The sequence below is a fragment of the Platalea leucorodia genome, assembly GCF_965183815.1.
Source record: "Platalea leucorodia genome assembly, chromosome: 8".
NCBI classification, from domain to species: Eukaryota; Metazoa; Chordata; class Aves; order Pelecaniformes; family Threskiornithidae; genus Platalea; species Platalea leucorodia.
Window position 1 is genome coordinate 2,364,453 of NC_138830.1, and position 26,577 is coordinate 2,391,029.

General features: G+C 44.5%; 1 protein-coding gene across 8 annotated transcripts in view; it reads left to right on the forward strand.

The window, feature by feature from the left end:
* The window catches only part of TBL1XR1 (TBL1X/Y related 1), a 120,543-nt gene that overhangs the window by 41,118 nt on the left and 52,848 nt on the right, over positions 1-26,577 (forward strand). For 5 of the 8 annotated variants that reach the window (XM_082319424.1, XM_082319423.1, XM_082319429.1 and 2 more), the window contains exon 2: positions 12,007-12,071. The exons of 1 other annotated variant lie outside the window; for it this stretch is intronic. Coding sequence is in view for 3 of the 7 variants with exons in the window: in XM_082319428.1 (XP_082175554.1) it covers positions 12,007-12,071 (65 nt within the window). In the remaining 4 variants the exon portion in view is untranslated. Of the gene's footprint in view, positions 1-9,241; positions 9,328-12,006; positions 12,072-26,577 lie in introns of those variants that run through there. 2 more of the 8 variants (XM_082319425.1, XM_082319430.1) reach the window with 2 other exon arrangements.

Genomic DNA, 26,577 nt, shown 5'->3' on the forward strand with positions numbered 1-26,577 from the left:
GCCAATTTGTTCTTCATCAGTAAAAAGAACTGAATATCTCTATATTCAAACTGAAAATCGAGGCATGGCTTTTTGTTTGTTTGTTTTCATTTTTTTTTTTTTTTAAATTTATAGACATTCATCGCTCTCTTCCTTTTTTAAAAATGAAAACTGGGCTAGTCTGCGGATGCTTTAGTAAATCTGTATCAGAGCAGCAAAAGTCATGCAAGGAACAAGTCATTTTGGTGATGGTAGCCATCTAGCGTATCTTAAAATTAAGATGTGGGTGAATTTTCTCTTTCACAAGTTGGAAGATGAAAGAAGTTTGTTGTGTGTTTTTTTTTTAATTATTTTTTTATTTTTTTTATTTTTCCCCAAAGACCAAGACTAGAGGACTTTGAAGTCTTTTTGTTACTTTCCCTGATCAGTCTGGTAGATCGCATTGATAAATGTGAGTTGATTTTTAAAAAAAATAAAAAAATAATTAAAAAAAAAAGCCCCAGACCCACCCTTTTCATGAAGTCCTGACAGCAGTTGTGGAGAATTCTGCAGGCAGAGGCAGAATTCTGTAAAAGAAATTCCCAAATGGTGACATCCTACCTTCATCCCGTTCTAGTTTGAACAGTGAGATTTGCAGGAGGCGCGGCTCAGCCAATTTCAAATTCGTGGTGTGAAACAATCAAGATAAGAATCAAAAAGTAAAGAAAGGGAAAAGCCCTGGTAGATCAAACGCTGTACACTAGATGTCTCCTTAGGCAGAATTACTTCTTCCAGAGTCCTTACTACTCTTGCTTAACATAACAGGAGCCCCATAGCATAGGCTGTTTCTCGTAACTGTTCTTCAGCTGCGTGATTTTGTTTTGGGGATCTTTTTCCTCATTATTTAAAATGTGTTTCTAGCTACACCATCTTCAGTGGATTTATCTAAAACCTAGCTCTTTTCTTGCCCTTGACTTTTGCTCCCGTTAAATTGCTGCGTCTCTTCTCCTGGTTGGAGACCTGATCCATGAACAGCTTTCCAAGTTATCAGGTAGACTTTCACTGAGATTAAAAAGACATTTAATGCAGAGGGTAGTAACTAGTTCCATTTTTGTATTGATTATGAAAATGATAAATAACATGCTTGACAAAACTCATTTTTTCTGGGATACTTTTGAAGGTGGTGAATTTAGTGTCAGTTCTCCAGAAAAGCTTAAGAAAGCTTAAATGCAAGTCATTCTTGATAGCATTGACACATCCTTTGCAGTTACTATTAGGACATACCCATTACAGGGAAAACAAGATGCTATTAACCCTCCGTACAGGGAGCTCTACAGAAGAACGAAGGAGAAAATGAGAGTGGAAAGGTGAGACACTGAGAAGAGCATTAGTCAGATTACTGTGGAGATAAGATTTAGAAGTTAATAGCTTCCCAAATTAAAAACTAATATGTAAGAAACTGAGTTCTCTTGTAGGTGTGTGCTTATGCTGATGAGCACATATTGGCTGATGCTCTTTCAAAAATAGTCTTGAAGTGTAATGGCATTATTGTAACATTTCCCATGTTAGATGCTCAATTCCCCATTTCACATCCCTAGATGAACACCTTTATAGATGAACACCTTCAATAACAATGTGTTAAGTGCTTTTTTTTGGGGAGGTGGGATACGAGAGGTCCATAGACGTGGATCTGTATTACTGACCACCCGATCAAGATGGTAACGGTAGAAAGATCAGAAAGGGCAGGAGGGCTGGAAGCGCCATGGGGGACTTCAGTTAATGCCATGCAGGGTGCGCGGTTGTCGTATCAAAACGTAATAGAGAGGCCAGGCAGCTGTTTCATGCAGCAGCTGGTTAAGGAAAAGTTACAGTGTGGGAGTGGGGCGCCCTGAGGCCCGTGGAGCCGGGAGGGCGGTGGGGAGGCCGGGAGTGGGGCGCCCTGAGGCCCGTGGAGCCGGGAGGGCCGTGGGGAGGCCGGGAGTGGGGCGCCCTGAGGCCCGTGGAGCCGGGAGGGCCGTGGGGAGGCCGGGAGTGGGGCGCCCTGAGGCCCGTGGAGCCGGGAGGGCGGTGGGGAGGCCGGGAGTGGGGCGCCCTGGGGCCCGTGGAGCCGGGAGGGCCGTGGGGAGGCCGGGAGTGGGGCGCCCTGGGGCCCGTGGAGCCGGGAGGGCGGTGGGGAGGCCGGGAGTGGGGCGCCCTGAGGCCCGTGGAGCCGGGAGGGCCGTGGGGAGGCCGGGAGTGGGGCGCCCTGAGGCCCGTGGAGCCGGGAGGGCCGTGGGGAGGCCGGGAGTGGGGCGCCCTGAGGCCCGTGGAGCCGGGAGGGCCGTGGGGAGGCCGGGAGTGGGGCGCCCTGGGGCCCGTGGAGCCGGGAGGGCCGTGGGGAGGCCGGGAGTGGGGCGCCCTGGGGCCCGTGGAGCCGGGAGGGCCGTGGGGAGGCCGGGAGTGGGGCGCCCTGGGGCCCGTGGAGCCGGGAGGGCCGTGGGGAGGCCGGGAGTGGGGCGCCCTGGGGCCCGTGGAGCCGGGAGGGCCGTGGGGAGGCCGGGAGTGGGGCGCCCTGGGGCCCGTGGAGCCGGGAGGGCCGTGGGGAGGCCGGGAGTGGGGCGCCCTGGGGCCCGTGGAGCCGGGAGGGCCGTGGGGAGGCCGGGAGTGGGGCGCCCTGAGGCCCGTGGAGCCGGGAGGGCCGTGGGGAGGCCGGGAGTGGGGCGCCCTGGGGCCCGTGGAGCCGGGAGGGCCGTGGGGAGGCCGGGAGTGGGGCGCCCTGGGGCCCGTGGAGCCGGGAGGGCCGTGGGGAGGCCGGGAGTGGGGCGCCCTGGGGCCCGTGGAGCCGGGAGGGCCGTGGGGAGGCCGGGAGTGGGGCGCCCTGAGGCCCGTGGAGCCGGGAGGGCCGTGGGGAGGCCGGGAGTGGGGCGCCCTGAGGCCCGTGGAGCCGGGAGGGCCGTGGGGAGGCTGGGAGTGGGGCGCCCTGGGGCCCGTGGAGCCGGGAGGGCCGTGGGGAGGCCGGGCAGGGCGCAGAGGTTCCTTTTCTCTCACAGGGCTGTCAAGTTAAGCTAGAACGAGGCAGAAATATAAAATTGTAAAGAAAGACGCAAGCTATTCTTTTTCCGAGCAGGGAGCAGACCCGTAAACCTGCTTACCAGAAGATGTAGATGCTAAATGTTTATGGGACTGGAAATGCTAATGGAAGGTAATTCCTTTGAGGTTACTAAATACACAGAAACCAAACAAATTGTGCTCTGGAAAGTCATCTGAGTTGAAAATAGCTGGAGGCTAGGAGATTATTTAGTGGACTAGATTATGTCGGTCCTGTTTTCTCTCCTCCTTTGGGCATCTGCCTTGGGTCGCTGCTGGAGACAGGATAACGGGCCAGGGAGCCCTTGGGCCTGATCCAGTGTGGGCGCTCCTCAGGTCTCTTGCAATTTTATTTGGATAAAGTCTTTTACCTTGCATAAAGGAAAATACAAGATGCTGAGGAACTACCATTAGCAAGTTTTTTCACTTTTTTAACTGTTTGCAAAGCGGCATAACAGGTTATCTAATCACACTTGCACTTGTTTGTAGGATAAACACCTGCTCTGTGTTGCTCTGTGCATGTAATAATTAGTTCAAAGGGGCTATAAATTGAGCTATGCAGCTGCAATGACCGTGGGAAATTCCACAGAAAATATTTCCAATGAAACAAAAATACTGGCTTCGCTCATTTTGGCAACAAATTAAGTTTGCTTAGGTGTTTTTGCACCCGTTTGCAATAAGGAAAAACATTTTCCTACAGTAGGAAAGCCCAACATAATTGAAATGTTAATTAACATAATGAACAGCATATTTAGGAAAAAGCTTTTTTTTATTTTAGAATAGACCACCTAGGGTGGGAGGTACATAGTTTAATAGTTTAACTGTATACATGTAGATAAGCCCCACTTTACTACTTATGACCGACTTGAATAAGGGCACTGTTAGGTTGTTATCAGTTAATCATAGCCTTGTGATGGTCTTTATGTGAGACCTCTTCTGCTGTGGCTTCATTTCCTGATGCTCATCAAATCCTTTGAATATGCTGTCATTGATGAATCAAATATGTTTGTTTTCCTTGATCATGCTTAGGTCCTGTTTAAAAACAAAAAAAAAAAAAAATAAAAAAAAGGTGAAGAACAAGTGTCATGATTAGATTAGTCTAATGCTGCTGTTGATTAATGACTTTAATCCATTTATTTAATAAATGCTATTCTCCTTTGACCATACTGCTGAAGTAAATATTTTGCTATGTTTATCTGTACTGTAGGCTGCTTATTCTTTCTTTGGAACAGGTTTCGGTGTCTCTTCACTCCATGTATAAGTCTAATATCAATGCAACTATTTCCCTGTTCAGTCAGTGTGACAGACAAACATAATTTCTCAGCTCTGATATCTAAATGGTTTGTAAAGGCAACAGAATAATATATTTATTTTACACAGTTAGTGTCTGTGTTATTTCTGGTATGACTCACATTACCTAGTATATCATTCCGTGTTTGCTAGGAGATTTTTGTCCTGGGATCCCCATCGTCATCCCAGGCACCAGGCATCCCTTGGGAACAGAGGTGTATTTTGAGGACAGAGCTGTAGGGCAGTGCTGTTCCCGCATTTCTGCCCTTTCAGGGCTGTGTTCCCTCTTCTCTCTTGAGCCAGTTCTGTCCTCTTCTGACCCTGCAGCGAAATGCTTCAGGAGCTGAGTGGCAGAAAACTATTAATTTCCATTTTTTAGGGAAAAGGAGCTTGCGAGAGCACCCAGCTGGGAGTGGGGAGGTGGGGGATACCCAGGTCTCCCTGCACAGTAGCAGGTAGGTTTTGGCTAGGATGTGACTTGAGAATAAAACTAAACCAAAGCCTTCAGGTGAGCTACTCCCTCTGCCCTCTTATGGACAAGAAGCAGCTTACTTGGGAACGAGTCTGCTGTCCCTCTGCCCGCAAAGGTTGTGGCCCCCGCTGCAGGGATGCTTACCTGCTCGTGAAGCAGGAGAGCTTGCCAGGGCAATGAGAGGCACAGTTTTTTTTTTTCCTATACCCTAGTCTGCAATTTGTCACAGTTCAGTAGCTGCCGTGTTAGAATAAGTTGTCCTTTTAGCAGGGATGGCTGGACAACCAGTGCGTGAATGAGGACAGCCCTCTTTGGGTAGGTTTTAACTCCTTGTGAGTCAGAGCCCTCATATTACACTGCAAAATTATCCCATTAGAGGAACAGTGGGAGCGTGGGAAGGGCAGAGGCAGGAAGGTTTGTAGGAAAGACGATACTGTCTACTGGTGGTAGGGTGTGGAGATTTGAAAAAGGGAAAAATGCCTTGTGTGTTGCTTGGTCTTGGGCAACTTGAACTGCTGCTTAATCACAGGGTCTACCTGTATAGAAAGAGCTTAATCTGTAGGTTATTTGTGTGAAAATATGACCAAGACACAGCATTTTTATAGAAAGGTGGTGCTACTGCACGAGCGCATTATGCCCCAAACGTCCCTCAGTTTTGAAAAATTCCTGGGGAAATGCGAGGGGACTGTAAGCAGAAGTGCAGCAGCTTTTGGTGAGCAGGATTTTTGGAAAAGGTATTTAATTATTCCTTGATATGTTTAATGGATGATTTCAGGGCAGTCGGTGTTACCATTTTTGGCAGCGTGAGAGGCTTACGTTTTTCTCTGGCTTTGCACAAAATAATAGTAGTAATAATAATTCTAGGAAGAATCTGGAGCGCATTATAAACACCTTATTTTGGGGGAGATGCACCCAGAAACATCTGGAGTGCATGAGCCCAAGCTCTACCACAAGCTTTACTTTTGACCTCTGGTATGACTTTAGGTTTTCAGAAAAATGTTTTCATACCTATGGATTTTTTTAAGTGCTTTGGAGTATTAAAAGTAACTCATAATTGTGAGGGCTATATTAAAAGAATTCTTGGATCCCGGTTCTTGAGACTTATGCTATTACTTTTACATACCCAATATCACAAGTAAGGTGGATTTTTAGAACGTTTTGGGATACATCTGTTTTTAAACCCGATACTTTGCTGCGAGGGCAAATACCCTGCAAGGCGCTCCTGCAGCAGGCAGACAGAAGGCGACCAGCCTCCCTAACGTGTCCTGAGATGGGAGGAGAGCCACAGCTTGAGCACCGCCGGGTGTACACCGTGTTCAGGGTCAGTGGCCACAGCGGGACTTCTTGAGCCTGTTGACGTCAAACTGTCTGCAAACGCCGTGTCTTGCAGCAGGACCCAAGTCCCGCTGCATCGGCTGAATGTCCTCTGCAGCTCGTTAGCCCCGCTCGACAAAAATGTAGGTGGGGGTTTTTACTCTGAAAGAGTGCCCCGTTTGACAGTCAGGGTGATAGTGGTACCGCTGTTGAGGGAAACACAGACTTGAATAGTGGTTACGTTCATTAGGGTTTAAAAAACCACAATATTGTCATGTCCTCTTGTTATTTTTGGAGATTTCCTTATTTAAACATTTTCAGCCCAGTTCCAAATGTGATGTCTACTTAAAACACGTACCCCACCTCCCAAAGCATGGCACATTTGAGACAGAATTTGAATGAATTCAATAAACGAAGCTCTTTAAGAATCACATACAGCTGTGCTTTTGCCCCACTGTAACGATTTCTGATGCTTGCCATAATCTAGATCGGTTCTTCTGCAAGGCCACCGTTAATCCCAAAGCAGAGGAATATCTTGTCCTGAATATCTAAAACCACAGACAAGGCAGGCACCTTTAGCAGAAGCAGGGAAAGGGAAGAAGGTATTTTTCCCAGGGAAGCAGTTTGAGCTTTGTTCCATTTCCCCAAATCGGAGACCAATCTGAAAGCCCTGGTAGCCAACACATCAGATTTTTTTTTAACACAAGGAAAATTTTTTTTTTCTCTTTCTGATTTGAGGTGAGTGCTGAGAGCACCCAGTTTGACAGGCTGTTATTCTCAGTCTTTTCTCTGATTAATCTTGCAGTGATGAATTTAAATTTTAAAACTCAGTTCTAGAATAAAACCACAAAGAATTATTTATCAATATGCTACTGTTCTTATCAATATGTCACTACGAATCATGTCCACTATTTTCAGAAAACAAATGAGCAACACAAATTAGAAACTACCTTGAATTTACATAGGTGGGCCCCCATCCTAGATGAAGGTGGGATTTTGTGACTGCTCTGGAGGCCACAGTCCCTTCACGCAACACTCAGCGCTTTGAGTTAATAACTCTTGGTACTCTTCCCCAGTTTAGACTGGATTTAACTTCATTTTCTAGGATCTTTCAACTTTCAGTTTCCGTGATTGGGGTACTTGTTAATGAATTTCATTTAAATGCCTTGGAAGGGAGCGGTGCTGCGGCACGGCTCGCCCTCCCGCCCTCCCCAGCGGTACCAACGCATTGGCACCGACAGGCTGACTCTTGGTGTTAGGTGTTTTTAACAGAGCTGGCTCAGACGGTCTCCTCTCCAGCAATTTAGCTTCCTTTCCTTTTGGTGGGCTATAAGCGATCTTCTGTGATTGCCTCAGTTTTCGACTTTTCTAGAAATTGGTGTCTAAACTTGTACATAGCTGCTACAATATTTTTTTGCTCTGGTCTGACTTCTCCTACGTTTCTCGTCGCACAGGGACTCCTGTTTCCGTGCACTTCTGAGGAGTGGTTCCTACATCCAGACCATCTTTTCCCCAGCACAGTGTTGTCTGCTTACCCAGTGCTTACTCTTTATCCCCTCAGACACCCTGTTTTAATAGTTGGTTCACATAGGACCGTAGCCATACAGGTGCTTGGTATATGGAAGAGTATTTCTGAAGCGTAGAAAGTTGTGCAACTTTTAGGTGATATGAATATATACGTTAAGCATTTCTTCTTTGAAACATCCAGAAAGTTAGCTTGCGTCAGGTTTTTCCATATTTCTGACATAATAAAGGCCTGAAGATGGAACAAAGATCGGGAAATAAAGATTTCTCAGTTGACAGAGAACAGCCATTTGGGATGGCGTTCAGGAGGCCAGGTGCCTGTCTCTCTGGGCAGGGCTCGGGTGCTTGCAGCGCTCCCCGTTCAGGCTTCTTGCAGAAGCTCCATCCCCGCACGCTGCGCCGCTGCTGTGCTCCTCGGGTGGAGCGCTGCTGCAGTTCGGGGCGGATTTTGTCACTGGGAACCCTATGGCCACCAACTCGTTGCAGGCAATGGCAGTTTTTAATGCTGTCTTGTGTGTGGTCCTGATTTTTTTTTTTTTTTTTTCCCCCACTCATACATATTTATTGCTCTTGAATTTTTTGAGTTGGTATTTACCTCAGTTCAGCTTCTCTGTTAGATCTGAAAAGCAGATGTTATTGTAGAAGTGCTGAATTGTTTAAAAGAATTGCCATACATCGCTGTGGAACTGTGATTAAAAGAAATAACTTTGATTTTCTCTGTTTATGTTCCAAGCATGGCAGTGGTAGAATCACTGCTAGTTTTGTATATGCCTATTAACCAAATGAAAGGAAGGATTCAATGGAGTGATTAGTTTTCAATTTAGGCTTTTAAAACTATTGTCTGATGCTTTTGGCAGCCTAGTTACTGAGGGGAATATCCAGGATTTAGTTATTTTTAATTCTGTTTTGATTGGGACACTCTTTCCAGATACTGAACCCAGATAAAAGCAGGATACTGGAGGAGAATTTAGAAGAAAAGATACCGTGTCCTTCGAAGGCTTTTGTAATTCACAAAGCACAGCATCTAATGACTAAATTTGTTGTTAAAGCTCAAGTAGCACCAAAATCTCAGAAAGCAGTAGAAACAGTGTGATCCTAAGAGGATTAGAAGAAAAAGATGAGCGCACAAATTCACATGAGGAACAGAAGCGATGCAAAGCTCACGCAGAAAGCATTGTTTTTAGCCGTAGCACAATCCCAGCGTAATTCCCTGTGTAATGGATGGGTGGGAGAAAATAGTGTAAATGATGGCGTTTCTAGAAGAAAATGGCTAAACGTTTTTGTAAATAGCTTCTAGAGAAATCCTTGGTTTGAACCGATTACGTTAGTGTACATCTGCAGTGTGTGTTTATGACCAGATTTGTCACTGTGCAGTGCCACGGTTGTTTTTATCTGTGGTTTCGTCTTTGTAGCACACGATTATTACTCGGTTGATAACAGCAGCCCAATCTGTGCTACCAGCATGGGTTGGTATTTGCTTTTTTGGTAGCTGGTTGGGTGTGTTCGTTTGGGCCCTGCGGATGGGAACCGCCTGTCTCGGGCAACCGCTTGCCTGGACCTTTTTGCCACCTCTGCGTGCAAGCAGGTCTCAAGGGTTTCTCGGGTGTTGTACCCAGCGTTTGGGCACGGTGTTGTGTGGGGACACGGGCATCAGGTGTGTTGCTCTTGTGCAGAAGAACCCGGGGAGCACTGGCTGGCAGCAGGTCGGTACACATGCAGCAAAATCTTATTTCTTTTTAAGTTGAGGGGAGTGGTATTCAGTCGATGCTGAAGGCAGTAGTCGTCAGTCAGTGGTCAACCCTCCAGCCCCTCCAAGATGAAGGATCCAAGCTCACAAGCTGCTGTGCGTTCCCCAGGTGTGCTTTATCAACTTCAAGGGCATCTGGTGGATTATTTTTAAGTGTCACGTAGCGTAGCTGTTACTACACCTGGTCACCTGTTTAAATCACTGTAACAAGTGGGTATATAAAGGTGAGAGAGAGTCTAAAATCAATAAATTATAGCTGCCACCTGCATTGTTTCAAGGTACATGCCAAAATGGCAAAATCCAGTAGGATAAACTTGGAAAGAAAAAAGCTGCTGCTGAGGCGTTTGTACTCAGTACTTGATTCTGAAGAAGGACATCGCAGAGTTTTCTAAACGTTTACGTGTCATTTCAAGCGCCCTTATTTAAAACTGGAGCCTCCACCCAATTAACATGAGTGAGGAATGAAGCAGAGTCAGTGAACCCTTTCTTTTCTCATTCTCTGCTCTCTTGAGTCTTTGCTTCCAGCTTCTTTCCGTGTCACTGCCTTGTTGAGATATAAAGCGAAGGACAAGAAGCCTCTTCCACGGATCAGACGGAAAGGTTTCCGTCTCTGGCTTTGACGATAAGTACAGCACTCAGAAGATTGCACAAGGGCAAAGGAGTGTTGGAAGGAGACAGTTTGGGCAGTGTATACTGAAGAAAGCCTTTTTTCATGGAAGAAAATGGTTTATGTTTGTGCGATCATCCTTTTATTTATGTTTACCGTGTTCCTTCCCAAATGAAATAACCCAAACCAAGCGTCACACTCGGCGCAGGGCGGCAGAGCCCTCCTCTGCCCTTCTCTGCACACAGCTTTTGTAACGCTCTGGTCTGCTCTCAAAAGAGGACTGCAAATATTGGTTGGTTGGTGTGTTGGTCTGTTTTTAAGGAAGACTCTCGTTATAAGCAAGTAACGTTTGTTTATGGGGCCTGCAGAGCGAGGTGATAAAGCTTTCTCTTCTCTGCTGGTTTGCAACTCTGGAAAAAACCAAACTTTCTGAGTAGCTCTGCCTAGGAAACCGTGCCGCTTGAGGAGTGGAGTTTTCCTCAGCCTATTTACATAATTTCTGCAGTACCAGTACAACGGAGCAAGGGAACAAGAGCGTGTTTGCAAATTCTTTCAATTCCCAGCATTCCTGCATTCTTCAGCATCCTCTGCAGCGCCTCTCGCTTGCCCTGTGAAGGTTACGCACGGTGAAGGTTACATTTCTGTCCGCCCTCGTAGTGCGGTGGGATCTCTAAGAATAAAATAAGCCTGACTGCTGCAGCTCTTTTTTTGGCTGGGCCCAAAAATGGCTTTATAATAAGCCATTTCCTACTGGTGAAGCTTCAAAATTGCACGTGAGAACTTTGTGTTGATCATGAGCCCCGAAAACCGTAGCTATTCTTTACTCCTAGTAGAAGTTTTTGAACACGGTTTACTTTGTAAATAGTTTAATCTAAAAATAGTCGGATAATACTTTTATTAGTCACCCGTGTCCATCTGTCCCCCTCCCTGCTCTTTGAGTGGGCGATTAGATTATTTCCCAACAAGAAAAGTAGTCTGGCAAGTATTTGTGTGGAGAGCAACCGCTCAGAAATATCAGCGTGAATAAAAATTGTTTGTCATTAATGAGTAAAAATGGATGTTACAGTGGATGGAGTTAACACATATTTGGACATCAAAACATGTTTGCTTATACTTAACTATTTTATTGTTAGATGCATGAAATCATTATCGGTATGTAAAGAAAATGACTGAAATGTAGGCGAGCGTGGATTTTTTTGGATTATGTTTTTGTTAAGTTTTTGAAGATGGGAAGGATTTCTCTTGACTATTGCACTAGGAAGGTTTCTGTTATGTACATGTTGTCAAATGTTGGCAGCAACTCGTATGAGCTGTTTTTTTTTTTTTTTTAATTACGGAGGTCACTGCAGGCGTTGGTAACTATCTGGGTGCATGGGCACACTTGTGTACATAAACGGAGTTTAGTGCAATACGTGCTAGGATAACACTTTTTTTTTATGGCTTTCAGTGGATGTCACCATTTTGGAAGTCAAACCGCTGGAATGTTGATTTTTCTTTGGGGCTTTTCAGAGCGTTTAGAAGTTGGTAGCTGAGGTTTATTTCCAGAAGAAATTTGGCATGGGCAGAAAATCCTGTTAGCTGCCTGCCTTGCCTAGTTAACTTCCCGAAGCCTTTTCTGGAGAGCTAAGGCAAGATCCAGACATCAGGGTTTTTATGCACAGGTTGGTTTGTGTCCGCGCCCGTGCAGCGGGCGCGACTGCGTAGCGGTGTGATGGTGTAAGCATTCGTTCCGCGGGCTTACTTGTTCCAGGGCCGGTGCTGCAGGCTCCCGCAGCAGCAGTGCGGGTGATGTGGGCAGCGGCAGATAGGTGCAAAACCCCAGCTCTGCGCGCTCCCCTGTGCCGGGTCGCTGCTGCTCCGGGCTCCACACAAATTCAGCGGTAACCGCTCTGCTCCTCCGGCAGAGTAGGCTGCGAGAGCTGGGAAGGCCCATACTTCATACCCTTTTTGTTTTATTGTGTTACCACCCCCGTTTTCAAAATAATAAAAATTAATGTTTCCCATTTTGTCTCCTTATCTCCTTGTCAGCATCACCCTTCTGTGGCAAGAGGCACCTGAAAGGAAAACTTCTGCATATCAATGCACTGCCAATGGTAAGTACCTTTTTAACTGACTAAAGGCGGCGTGGCTCCTTCCTGCAGATACACCGTAAGCCATCTTGTATTGCAAACAGTATTTTTAGGATAACTGCTTTTTAGTACACAAGTGGATTACTTTACTTTTCTAAGAAACATCTAGACCATGATTCGGTTTGATAAAAATATTGAAATTGTATCTGGATTTTATCCCATGGAAAGTAGGGCAGCATGTTAATTTTGAAGCGAGAAGTGTGACTTGGCAGTGGCACAGCTCATCCTGCTGGTGACTGGTTTTGCTTCCTCTTTTGGCCAAAAGCCTGCTCGGGGCGAGCTGTAGCAGAGCTGAGTGCTCTGTTGCCCCTACTTGGGTGCTCTCTGCAGTTTGTTTCGGTCCTAACAGCTTCTCCTATGTAAAAAAAAAAAAATAAAAAATCCATGCTGTGTCAGGTGTATTTTGCATCAGCACGTGTGACAGCGTAAGAGTAATGAAGTTAAAATCTTGGCCCCCATAGAAAGGGGCTTGGTTGATGCGGTCTTCTTACTCCATCTCTGGAATGTTACTCACTGTTACAGACTGTGGGAAGTTCGTGTTTGCAGACCGTCTCTATGGTTGACTTAGGCTTTCTGATAGTTGTGCAGATGGAAGGCAGAGGTTGGCTCTGAAGAGAAGGACAGGAGCTTACTGCTCCAGCTTTGAGCAAACAAGCGGTTTTGGTATCTTGTGTTGTCACAGGTGAGGCGTACTACAAGAATGGTGATTGCCGCATTAGCCTTAAGAACTAAATGCATAAGTGCCAGCCTGAGTTTTGTATTTCAAGCATCTCTAGATCGCTGTGCTCAGTACTGAAGCTGAAGGGATAGTATTTCTAACCACTAGCTTTGAAAACTCAGGTTGGGATCTGAGAGCTGAGCTGGGTTCCTTCGGTTTGCGTGTGGGCGTGGATCTAAAGAATACGTAAATAAATTATAGCCTCGCTTATACTGTCTTTGCCCTGTGAGCAAAATGACACTCCAGGAGAGTTTGCTTGGATGCAACTGCTTTACTTTGAAACGTAGTCAGTAATTCTGTTGACTCTGGAAGATGTCGTGGAGTGAAATGTAACGCAGCGTGTATTTGGCACTAAGTAAAGCAAATATAACTCTGAAATCAGAAGATCTGCACCAAGTGTGTGTGTCATTCAGTAGCCTGATGTTTAGGCTCAGGGTTGATATGCATAAAGTTTCTATTGATTTGGGATGAATTTCAGGTGGTGGGAACGGATTTGTTGAGTGAGAAGGCATCGTTTTTACCTGGTCACTTCGCCTGGTATTTTAACTTTCCAAAACTGAAACTAGCAGTGCTCTCAGCATTTTCTATTATTGCCAACATTTAATTGTCGTTGTTGACCTTTTTCCAACAAAAAGCTACTCTGATTTCTTTTTATTTTGTATTAGTTGCACATGGGTTTAGTTATGATTTAAAATACAGGTCTGTATTACTGCTTCTCTTAAAAACATGACTCATTCCATATTAACCTAGTCCTTATACTTCATAAAAACTTAAAATACTGAGAGACTGTACTTGAAATGTTACTGCATTTTGTCCTAATTTTCCCCCTACAAATTATATTAGAAATTCAGAATTGCACAGTCTCAAGGGCATGCTAGTTGTTACAGTGATCATAAAACATACTCAACTGTTACTTGTAGTGAAGTGAAATACTCCCCACTCTTTTCTTTAAGGGCTGCTTTTGTGCTATAAGTTGTTATATTTTATTATTCTAGAGATCTCTAAACAATTACTCATCTCTCAATTAACTTTGAAACCGTTTGAATGTAGATTTAAGAGACAAGCTAGACACATTCTTCATCATCCGAAAAGTAATCATAACTTAATCTGGTTTATAGTAAAAAAAGACTTTTATAGGGGTTTATTATGTTGCTTTTCTCTCTGATGTTTGTAGACCAAGCATGAGCCAGAGGCTGACCTGAAAAAAGCAGTTTGTATTCTTCTCCCAAACAGGACTTGGTTTAACTGGGCTACGCGTGTTCCATACATACATTTGAATCAGAAACTAATTTCTGATTCCCTTGAGAAATGATACTAGCATTTTTGATCAGTTTTTTAATCATGATTGTCAGTTCCGTTTCTTAGCACTAAAAAAAAAAAAAAAAAAGTAAAACACAGAAGTTACACATCCTCTTTTGGTTTTGCTTTTGCTTTTTAAGGTAATTAAAAGATGGTTATTTTTTGTATCACATATGATATGTTAACTGGTAACTGAGTAGGGTAAAATACCAGTTACTCCTTAAAAGCATATTGTAACTTTGGCAATTTTTAAAAAAATAAAATATTTATACTGTGATATAGCCTGCGAAGAGAGAGCATGGCTGCGCTCAGTTGGTGTAAGTTCTCCTTCCCATTCTTCCAGTCAACTGTAATGTTCCTCAGAGTCTCAAAGGAAAGATGCAAAGGCTTAACAAAAACGGTTTAAGTGAAGGAAAATTAGTATATAATGCTACTTTTTCTAGGATTTCGAAGGTTCATTTAGAGGCTGATTTAGGGTACTTAATCCACGGTTACAAGGATTAATGAATGTGTTGGAAATAAAAATCGAAAGTCCTGGACCTTTGGCCTAAGCAAAAGATCGCATCAGATTTTCCACAAAGGCTTTAGCAAATTCATTTCTTTGTTATGTGATGGCACAGGTAGCTTACCTGCGAGAGATTCTCCATCGTACCTTGCAAGGCCTCTCTTGCAAGTTTTAGAAGCAAAACAGTTTGCCTTTCTGTCTTCTACAAGTCATTGAAGCAAGCCTGCGTGTGCGTGTGTGTGTGTGTGCATTAATGCGTGCGGCTGTATACGGGTGTGCTTGTGTGTGCGCGTGTCTGTATGCATATCTCTGTATATCTGCATATATAAAAAGGAGTGTGCAAAACCCAGGAACTCACAGAAAGCTGGGAAGTATCCATTTGCGACTATCGTACAACAGCTTGCTGTGATGGATTTAACTTTGCGGGAAGTAACTAGAAAGGGCTATGGAAGAATCGAGCAAGAAAGGCAACACGGTGCCTTCTGAGGCATCCTGAACAACGCCGTGCCTGGGTTCTTGGCTCCATCGCTTACCGCGTGGTTAGTTTGATAAAGATCAGCGTCCTGATCAGTTAAAAAGGTCTCCTGCAGAAGAGAATTGAGGATGTTATTTATTATGAGCTTACGCAGGCAAAGTCTGAGGATAGGCAGTGAGCACAGAGTTCCTTAGTCTTCAGGAAAGCGGGGTCGTCAACAGCTAAGTCATGTTCTCATAGTCTCTTGAGGGGAATACAAAGTAGGTGTGTTAAACCCATTCTTCTCGATGCCGCCTGCTTTTAGGTGAATATGTCATACTGTGTTTTGAAGGTGTGACGCACACCTTATATGTTACGTCAACTGTTCTTACATCTGAGAGACTTGTTACAGGAGAACAACTCTGCGGGCGCTAAGTCTCTTGGGCCAGGAAATTCCGTGGGTGCAACCCTTCAACGTGATTATCTACCCAGCGGATTTAGCCCAGAAACGACGGGAGTGGTTGGAGGAGCTGGGGAGGATGAAGAAGTCACTCCAAAGAAAAAGGCATTCAGTGAAGGGATGGGAAGATGTCTGCAAAAACCTCGCAACACCGAGAAAGACTTTTTCTTCGAACCCCTTCGTGGTGCCTTCTGTAGTGTCGTCCTGTGACCTTACCACTCCTTAGAAGGCAGCTGAAGGAGTAAATGAATGTAACTATTAGCCTCTGGTTCCACAACAGCTAAACCCATCTAAATGCTGATCTATCTCCCAGGTTAATCTTCTGCCAGTCCATTCTGTTAAAATGGTTTCACGCAGAGGAAGACAAGGAAGGGAGAGGGCAGGAGCCTGCACCCTGCGCTGGCGGAGCTGGGTTTGGCAGGGAAGCCCTGCCTCTGCCGGCGCCTGCCGAGGGCAGCGGGAGGTCCGTGCCGCTAGCTCCAGGGTTTGCGCTGGAATTGCAGAATTGACTTTGTTTCAACAGGAGCTGGATGTCATCTCGCAACTATAAGGATATACAGAAGAATATCTGTGGGCGGGCAGAGCTTTGAAAGATGGTAAAGCTGAGAACAGGGACCCCTGCTTTCAGGAGTTTATGAAACTTGACAGCACTTAAGGTGTTGACCGCAAGGGACATGAACAGTTGCTTCAAAATAAATAACCCTGCAAGACTAAGGCCCGTATTCTCCAGATACACACGCATGTGCATACGTGTAACTTCAGCTGTAGGAATGGTTCTTTTGAGATACAAGTAAGGAGTACGTGTGTGCATAAAGCTAACCAAGCTTGAAAGTGCTTTCAATGGTAGGGCCTAAAACTGCTCATGAAAGTTATTGTTGAGGCTGTTGGTTGTACAGTTTATGGAGTACAGCTTTAAAAGGAAAAAAGAATATATTTCTGGCAGTTTCTGAAATAGTCTAAGTGACAACATGAAATTTTGGACTGTTCTCCTCCTCCCGAAATCAACGGATGCTATTATCAATGAAGGAAGGTGAAGTGCAACGTATTTTGTCTGATAATTGGTTACGGCGGAACAATTATATTTCGGAGTGTTCATCCGTAAGTTCTATTTATTGGATCAGCGTGAATTAGCTGATCTAGTGGTGTATGTGTTGAGGAGGAAGTGCTAATAATGGGATATAGAAGAAAAATTGTGTGGTGTGGTAGGGTGCATACTGTGATAAGCATTAAAAATCTTATGTACTACTGCATTCTGGTCCATTTTTGGAAGGGTTTTTCAATTTTCTGTTTCTGTACAGAAAGCAAGTTAAACGCACTAGTAAGATCCCTTTCTGGTGCAGAGGGAAAACACCCCTTGCCTCCTTTTCCTACCATTAGTTGAAGTTCACTACTGAATGAATCGACTGAAAGGGAAGCTACTGTCCTTGAAAATTTTAAGAAGTGGTGGCTCTATTTTGAAGTAGCATTTGTCAGAGAACTTTCTCTGCTGATTCTCTAAGCATTTTACAGTTCAGAAATAAGCTTTGACTAAGAATTCTCGGCAGAATCATAAATATGTAATTATCTGAGCAGCCGGGATACTTAGCCCCTGGCAGGGACCCAGAGCAGTGCAATCACAGGAGCAAAGGGAACTGGGCCAGCATCTCAGACGAGGGGAACGGCCTCTAAAGCAGGATGAGGGCCATTGCTGTTCCTTGCTTATTGCCATTCCTAGGTTTTAAATCTTAAATGTAGCCGAAAAGAGGCTGTTTCTGCCGCAATAATTGTCTTATGTTACAGCTTTTTTTACACCACCCCCACCCCCCTTGTCTTCCTTCCCCTTCACCTCCCCTGCCTTGGGTTTTTCTGTCTTTACTACTTTATACTGGTTTTGGTTGAATAGTTACTAGCAGCAGTAGTAGTGCAGCTAGCATTAGATTATATCTTACTTGATCAGCATGCCATCTGCTTTAGCGGAGAGGGAGATTTTATGTTTCTGCTGTGGGTTCACTGCCGTATGCCCGTGGTGCAGCCGTGTAACCTGACATGACCCTTTTCCTCCTCTATTGTATGAAAGAGTTGGAAATACAGTCTTAAACGTTCTTGACAGTGACTAAGTTTGTTGCATATTAAAAAAATTAAATTGAGTATTAGGTGTACGTGAAGTAGCGTGTTGTAGAGAAAGCCAAAGGACGGGCTCTTTTGTGTCTGAGCGCGTGAGTGTTACCTTCCGGAGAAGAGCAGGGCTTATTTCTCAGAAGACCATGTTAATGTCACTTGTATCATCAGGTCTTGATCCCGGTTTCCTTGTTGTCAACAGAAAGTTGATATTAGTTCAAGTCAACAAAAGTAAAAGCTGCCTTTAGTTTCAGTGGCGTTGATGCTGGGAGATAGCGAGCGTTGCTGCAGCACAACAGGAAGTCTGTCGGCGGCGGGGAACGGTTCCGAAGCTACCGACTTCTGTTTACTCGGGAGAAACGGAGACCTGCTGGCCGCCGGAGACCAGGGAGCCTGCGTCTGCACGGCCATCAACGTGGATGCCAGATCTGGAAGCCTGTACTTACATGCCAAGTCTCCAGTTCACCATATGAATAGAAATAAAGATCGTAGTCGCTAGCTTACTGCACTCATATTTGTAAATGAAGGTCAAGTGGGGTGTTCTTACTGTGATTTAATGAACATATATAAGAAACTATTCAAGACGAGATCTGAATCCTTCTGGGGTTGATATTGAGCATATTTATGTAGGATTGACATCCATGAATTTAGTATTTGCACAAACGGGAGGGTATTGATGTCAAATGTGAGCCATAGTTCAAATACTTGTCCTCATTAATGATATTCATGAAATTTTCCCCTTTCATTTAATTTCTTTTGGCTGTAGATGGACCATATTTCATTATGGTCTACGTGTGTTTTAAAAATGTTTTATCATGTGTTCAGGTGCTTGACATCTGTTTCAAAAGAAAAAAAACCCCAAAAAACTGGTAGCATAAATTAAGTTCAAGTCCGTCATAACAATACGAAAAGGAGAGGACTTTATTAAAGTAATAAACTGGCAAATGAACTTTTACAAAATCAGCCATTTTACTCTTTTATAAGCTTGTTTTTCTCTTTTTAGCATAGTCGCCGCTTTTTGTGAAAACAGCCATGCACTTCTGGTAAAAAGAATACAGTAAGTCAAATAACGTGCATCTGTGATGGACTCTGAAGAAGTTATTTTAAGTGTGTGCTTATTAACGAGAATCTAGAATAAAGGCAGCGTTAGTTAAAATGAATAGAGGGCAGATCAGCTGTCAGAGTGGGTTCTTTTTTCATGAATAAAAGAAACAAATTTAAAACTATCAGGTACATAACACACAAATTAAGGGGAAAAACAGATGGTCAAAGGTTAAAGAGGGAATGAAAACACAAGTTTTATGGTACAAGATCAAATGAGGCATTAGTTAATCTTCCTTTTTTTGGGGCAGTTCACCAGGAGTTCAAGTAATTCAACTGAGTGATTGAACTGGAATAGAAAAGAGTGCCAGAAAAACTGATTACTAATAACATAAACAGAAGAAATAATCAAATGAACTTAAGACTTGATGTCAGCATTTCACATTAAAATGCACTTGAAAAGGCTGGAATTCCATCCTAGCTGCATGGAACCTGATTTACATAGAAAAATTTATAACAGCTATTCTTGCAACAGTTGATAAATTATTCTACTAATGAGCCGTCAAAATGGATTTAACCAAGAAGTGGCTGAGGCGCAGAAGATATTTTCTGGAGCCTGACCATCTGGGCAGTGGGAAGTACCCGGAGGAGCACGTAAGGGTATCCGAGCCCACGGAAGCGCTGCGAGGAGGTGACTGTTAATTACACACGTTGCAAACGCGGCTGCTCTCTAGGCAAGGTCATTGCTGCCTTTTCTCCTGCAGATTTCGTGCTTTTCACAATAACCAAGTAACTAGTTTGCTTATGAGTTTGTGAATGCGAATGCGGTTTAGAACAGATTGTTGGCATACGTTTCCACTAGCCTAATTTCCCAATTTCTTTTACATTTAACTTTAAAAAAAAAAATCCTTTTGTGCTGAATCCTTCAATTTTGGTTATTGCTAAGATATTTTCTATGCTGTTGCAGTTTACTAGATTCCTGGTTCAGAGTCCACCGCAGTCAGCGGGCAGACCTTGCGTGTCCTGGGTTTTGGCTCAAGCTGAAAGCCGTGGTGAATCGGCTGTTGTGGAGCGAAGTGGCTTTCGCTGACCCGTCCAGTTCTGTTCCACCGTTCTCTTTGCCAAAGCTGACTTGAGGTTTCCCAGCATATCTGCCTCCTTGTAGCCTACAGGAACAAACAGTGCTTCTTTTTTTGGTTTTTTTTTGGGTTTTTTTTTTTTTATTCGCACGTGCCGTGGTTGTCTCTATGGTGGTCCATGTATTTCAATTGAATATCCTTTTTTTTCCTAATGCGAACTAAAGAAACTACCGATTTTTGTCTTGCAATATGACTGTGTCATGAAAGTTGCAGGAATTACCCGGCCGAGGTTGACGATACCTCTTGGACTGTTACTGCTTCCCATTTTCATCGGACTGCTTTTCAGTCATCCACAGTTGGATGTGGATTGGAGCATATTTGGGAAGGAATGAATGTTATATGGTGTAACGTAACCGCAATCCCCTGAAATATCTTAGTCCTAACGTGCCGGTGTCTGGAGGTCCTGGGACCTCTGGCTTTGCATTGGGAGGCAACTGAGGAAGGGTTGCTACTCTGTAGTGTGTGTGTGAATATATATATATATTTGTAATCACAATAGAGGATACTTAAGCACATGGGCTTCATGGACACCTGTAGTGGGACCCGTGTTGCCTTTCTTTCATAAAGTTATTCATTTTGGGTTTTAGATGAAAGAATACGCTAATCCGTCTAGATTGCGGTATGACGCTTGCTGCAGCAATACGTTGGAAATTATTCATTAAAATACTGATGAAATGTTGTCGAAGAATTGTGAGGACAATAAGGAGCGTGTTAAAGGGAGGTCACGTCACTTTGTGCTCCCAAGGGATGCGCTGTGCCTGAAGGAAGTTAGTTGTCTTACAAATTGGTCTTGGGCTGACTTTAATGTATTCCCTAATGAACTTGGCACCAAAAGTAGGAGTGTGCAGTAGAATTTGCCAGTGACATAAAGTTGGGAGGTGCTGTCAGTGTAGCCAAGGAACAGAGCATCCTACAGGCAGAGCTGGATGATCTTTAGGACTTGAGTGGAAAAAGCGGACTGAAATTTCATGGCACATGATGCGTGGTTGTGCACTTCTGGATAGATGTGAGTTTTGCCCTAAACTAGGTGCTAATCTCTTGAAAATAATGGAGGAACAGAAAGACTTGAGTATATTATGCGGTAAAATCAAAGGGTGTCTTTTCACTAGTACCCTGCGGCTCTGAAAAATGTCCTCCTAAGGTCTGTGAGGTGAAGAGGCACTTAATGGTAGAAAGAGGGAAGTGTTAATGCTGCTCCTGTGCAAGGCAGCCCTCCTACATCCCCGTGTGTACAGCGAACTGCGCTGGGGGACCGCGCTCAAGAAGGAGGAGCGCGAAGCGGAGCAGGTGCAGAAGAGGATTATGGCAATGGGGAAGGAAGAGCGGAGTCCCTCTCGCAAGAGGACGCTGCGAGGTTGGTTGGTTTATCCCAGGAAAGTGAAGTCTGAGAGGGGATATAATTGCTTTCTCTAAATACGTGAGGGGATGATACAGACTTGAGTGAGTACAACTGTTTTCTATGTTAGATTGAAGACGGCACTGGGACAAGAAGAAATGCGTATATCTTGGCAAGGAGCGTATTCAGGCTGGAAATCAGAAAACGGATCTCGTCCATCAGGAGGGTAAGATTTTGGGATAATCTTCCCATAATATAATGGGAGGCAGAACAGCCTCGCTAGTTTTGAGATGGACACTTGTTAATCCAAACTGGGCTCAAGGAGGGAGCCCAGTGGTCTGCCTGACAAGCACAGCTTGTTTGTGGGATAAGAGGTTTTGTCTTTGAAAGATAAGAAAGCTTAATTTTGTGTAACCTGGAGAGAACATCAGTCATCTTTCAGCCGTGTTCCGTTCTGCCGGATTAGCAAGTTTGACACGTGTAAAAGTCAATCTCGCCCTTCTGTTAGGGACATGGAACAAAAACTGCTGCCTGGGAGAAAATAACATAATGAATGCGAACATTATAGTTCAGCAAATTCAGAAGCATGAAATAGGTCTTGGACTCATTTTTTTTGTCTGATTTGGAAAACACTTTACATTAACCTGTTATGTAAATGTCTTTAAATTTATGCTTTGAAAAGGAGTGTTAGGTACGTAAATTCTGAAGCCTTCCAAAGAGAACTCATGGCACCTAGACATAGCAAACCCATGGAAAAAAATATTTGCTTGGGGTTCCTAAGCTTCTGTTGTTACCCCAAGATTGATCCGGGACTTTTTCCACAATGCTGGAGTGGAGAAACATCAGCAAAGGCACAGCTTGAGCAGAGCGTTACTGGAAGTGCCAAGTTACAGCTGCGGTGGGTGACATCTGCTTAAAAAGATCTCAGCTATGCAAGACTCATAAGTTAGGAACCCCAGTGCTTGCTTTTGAAGAAAAAGCATTGCAGCTTAAGCAAAGTTCATTGTTCCACATATTTTTGTGACTTACAAGTCATCCGGTGGAAAATCCTCCGTGGTTTGTAGGCACAGCGCTCTGGGTAGGGAAGGGAGCTTGGGGATCCCAGGAGGAGATCTGGGTCAGAGAAAAACTCACTTGCTTCCTTATTCTCTGGCCCTGGCAGCCTGTCATTTGTGTTTTGGGCAGTGCTGCCTCCCTGGGAGTCTACCATTGGAAAATGAATGCATGTCAGAGTAGTTAGATATAAAAAAAGAAAAAATAAATCTAGTCCTCCCTCGCATATCTCTTCTGGCTACACCCATGAAAATTGCCTAGAGGCCCACTAAAAGGGCCTGTTTGGGAACAGAAGTGGGTGAAACGGGCCTGCCCGGTGAGAGGTGTTCGTAGCCCGCCCTTGGATGGTTTACGGGAGCTGAGTATCCCTTAGGACAACTTGGAAAATAATGCTATGGCTCCTTTACACAAGCGGCTTGCTGCATACTGTGTCAGGGCTGAGAAACGACAGCACGCCCTTGCCGTGTGCATGGGTTCAGTGTGTTCGAGGAGCAATTTTATGACTATCTCTGCTTTAAATTCAGTGTGCTATACAGTGCCTCCGCTATCATACGTTGAAATCCTGTAATGAGTGGTGTAATTAGGAACCTTAGTTGAAGAATTGGGTGGGGGAAACGCTTATATTCCTTAAGTATAGCGGATTTGTCAAAAGGTGAAGCATTCCCTGACTTGCTGTGTATTCCTAGAAGAATTTCATGATAGATGTTTCGGGTTAAATGAAACGAGCAACGCTGTCGAAAAGCAGGAATATACTGAAAGGGGGAGGGGGACAATTGTTTCTGTAGTAATAGGTGAATGCCGAAAAATCCCCCAAAACAGAACATTTTCAAGAGGGGTTTTTGCTTCCTTTCTCCTGTACTAAGTTGCAACGGGAGAAGCGACTGTAGGATCCACAAAGCGTGGACTTCACTGTAGGAAATGCATCTATTTGTCACTTCTAACCAAATCCAGGCCAGCTGTATGGATTTTTTTAGTAACACCTAGAAAGTCATTTGTTTTGGGAATCTTAAATCTACTAAATGCTTGCTGAGTGAATCCCAGACGGGCAGAAGCACGTGTTAAGGTTTTGCCTCGCACTAGGGCAACGGCTGCAGATTTCCAGAGCTTCAGCTGTGTAATGCGGCGTTCCCCAGCTCGGCCCGGCAGCCAGAGCCGAGCACAGAGAAGGGGCCTGTTCCCGTGAAGATCTCCCCTTCCCTCCCTCAGCCTCGCCCCTCAAAACACTGACCTAGCTCAGGGCCCGTGTCGCCGCTGCGTTCGCTGGGGCTGCGCGAGGCCCCGTCTGTAGGAGGCTGTTTGCTATGTGGTTAGAAAATCGGAGAAATCCCATTCTCTCACTACTAGCTGTATATAGCTTGTTTTTTTCCAAACAGACTAAACTTGTTATATAGCTCTTTATCTAGTTTTTTTTGCACGTGAACTAAGGGCTGGCATTTAATCCTCGTTCAGTCCTGGGGGTGCGCAGCCTGGAGAAGAGGAGGCTGAGGGGAGCCCTCATCGCTCTCTGCAACGGCCTGAAAGGAGGCTGGAGCCGGGGGGGTCGGTCTCTGCTCCCCAGGAACAAGCGATGGGACGAGAGGGAACGGCCTCAAGCTGCGCCAGGGCAGGGTTGGGTTGGGTATTGGGAAAAACTTCTTCCCCCAAAGGGCTGTCAGGGCCTGGCCCAGGCTGCCCAGGGCAGGGGCTGAGTCCCCATCCCTGGGGGGATTTAAAAGACGGGTAGAGGTGGTGCTTGAGGACATGGTTTAGTGGTGGCCTTGGCAGTGATAGGTTAATGGTTGGACTCGATGATCTTAAGGGTCTTTTCCAACCTTAACAATTCTATGATTCTGCAAATGTTTCATTTCACTGACCAGAGAAGAAGTTATGAATTTAGATAAAGATGGCAATATTCAACATTGTCTTTATCCTAACTCAGAAACAACTAGCACTTTCAGGAATGACTACAAAAGCTATGTTACATCTCGGCACTTTCATTATCTTTGAAGACTCTTCAGTGTCACTTGCCTCACACAGACGAGGAATCTTTTATTTTATTTTATTTTTTATTTTTTTTTTTAATGGGATGTGCTAGGAGACCAGAATCGGCCGCAGCAGTGATGCAGCCTATCTGGAGGACCTTGGTCGGTAAGAAAGAGTAGCAGATGGTCTAAGGAAAATACATTAAAACAAAACAACAAAAGTCCTGCACAGGAGATGTTTTGTTGTTGTTGTTGACATTTTACTTTTGTGTTGTTTATCAACCTTGTCTGGTTAGATTACAATCTCTTCAGCACAGGAACCAAGGCTGATAGGTTTATGCAACGTTAGCACAGTGGGGCCCCCATCTTGAAAAAGGGTTGTTTGGATGCTGCTGTTCTTCAAATAAATAGTGGTAACAATAATGTTTATAATGTCTGGGTTTAATTGTTGTGAGGGTTCCTTGAGCAAAAAGAGAGGTGCCTGAAATAGAACAGAAAAATGTGAAGTGAAGTGAGTAAAATCCTCATGATCTGTTGCACGTGGTGTTTTTTAATTGTGTGTGTGTGTGTCTTTTGCAGATCTTTTTGTCCAGCTCCATTTTATCCAAGTGGGTGTAACCACATCAGAGTTTTTACAAGGGTTTGTAGCAACGCACATTGCGATTTATGCTGGGATAGTAAAGGTGATGACTACCAGAGGTTTTTTGGTTTTATATAATCCTGGCCTTGCAGCCGTGTAATTCACTTGCTGTCTGGTTTGCAGTGCAATCAGCGGGACAAACCCTGCATGTAGGCTCCTTGGGCTTTTCCTTCTCTCCCAGTCATCGAAGCACCCCCGCGTGGGCTGCCACCCGCTCCCCTCCGTGGAGAGGACCCTGCTCCTTTTCCTCCGAGGCACTGATTTGTGGCAGCCTTGTTTTTCCCTCAGGTTTCGGTGTTACAAACGGAATTGAGGGGCAGCGTAAGTAGGGATGAGCTTGGTGACGTATGGCTATGCTGTGAAAAACGCTGCTCGTTTGTGTCTGGAAATTGGGTCAGGTTTTAATTGCATTGTCGGGGGTAGTTAGCACTTAAATAGTTTGCTTCTCAATATAAAAGGGAACAAAAATGGATCTGCTGTTATCCTTTTCTAGCACTTATAAAAATATAGTACATATGTATAAATGTAAAGTACAATAGGAGTAGAAAGCCCTACAAACCTTTAACTACCTGCAAGCGCTCTCAGTTTTCTTCTTGACAAAATGAGCTATTTTTTTATTCAATAATACATGTTGTGGCATATCTGCAGTGAACCTCTTTCTCATCTGAGTGAATAGACAGACAAGCTGGCTTCACCTGAGGCAGAAAATAACGTTTTTGATATATTTTTTGAATAACATTTGTAAGAGTCTAGCAGATTTAGGAGCCGAAGTTAAAGTCCACGATCACTCGACAGTGCTGCCTCGTTCTTCTGCCTCTGACTGCCTTCCGTAGCCTGAATCACGCTTTTGCCCTCATCTTTATCCACAGAGATTGTATAAGTGAAATCGTGTCTGCTTTTCTTGCTGTGCTGCACGGGGTCGTCGGATTTGGCTCTCTTAACGGCAATTCAGGTGAAGGATACGATAGCAAAGGATTTACCGTTTCTGTGGTTATAGAACAGAATAGTCAGCTATAATAATTTCAATTCAGCTAATATATTGACTGAATTTGGTTAAAGTCAGTGGCAAGGCAGCTTCCCTGGCATCTCTGCGGGGGAATGCTCATACCAGGAGGAGCGCCTGGATTGACCCAGAGGTCTGCGGTCTGTCTGTGGAAAGCGGCCCTCAGCAGGGACGGGAACCTGCGGGATGTGCGATGATCCCCTGGGACACAGCGCTTAGAGATGGGTGTTCGTCTGTCAGCAGCAGGGGTTAAGTGTTCGTTGTTGGCTTGTTATTTTTCTGTGGTTGGAAGTTGTTTTTGTTGTGGGTTTTTTTGAGTGGTCTGTGTGAGCCAGGACTTCCCAGAAAACCACTTGCCTTCATCTCCGTAACGTACCCAAACCTTTAAATTCTATGCCTATTTCTATTAAGATTAATTAAACCGTAAAAACCATGTCAAATGCCCTTCCCTCTGTAATGCCAGCTTTTCCTAGGACAACTGTAACTAAAAACTAATTTTAAAATTAAAATAGTCTTTTCCTTCGGCTGATAGTGTTTGCGCGTTTTAAGATAAGCTGTTGCAGTAGACTGATTCGGAATAGGAGAAAAATCAGAAGGTACAAACTAGGTCTTGACTTGGTGCTGGTTTGATATAAAGCAGGTGGTGTGAGATTGATGGCAAAGTTACAGCTGCAGAGGCAAATTTGCTTACCGATAGCTGGGCTCCAGTTTTTATTCGTAGCTATAAGACACGTGGATTCCCGCAGCCGTTGCTTGAATGAAAT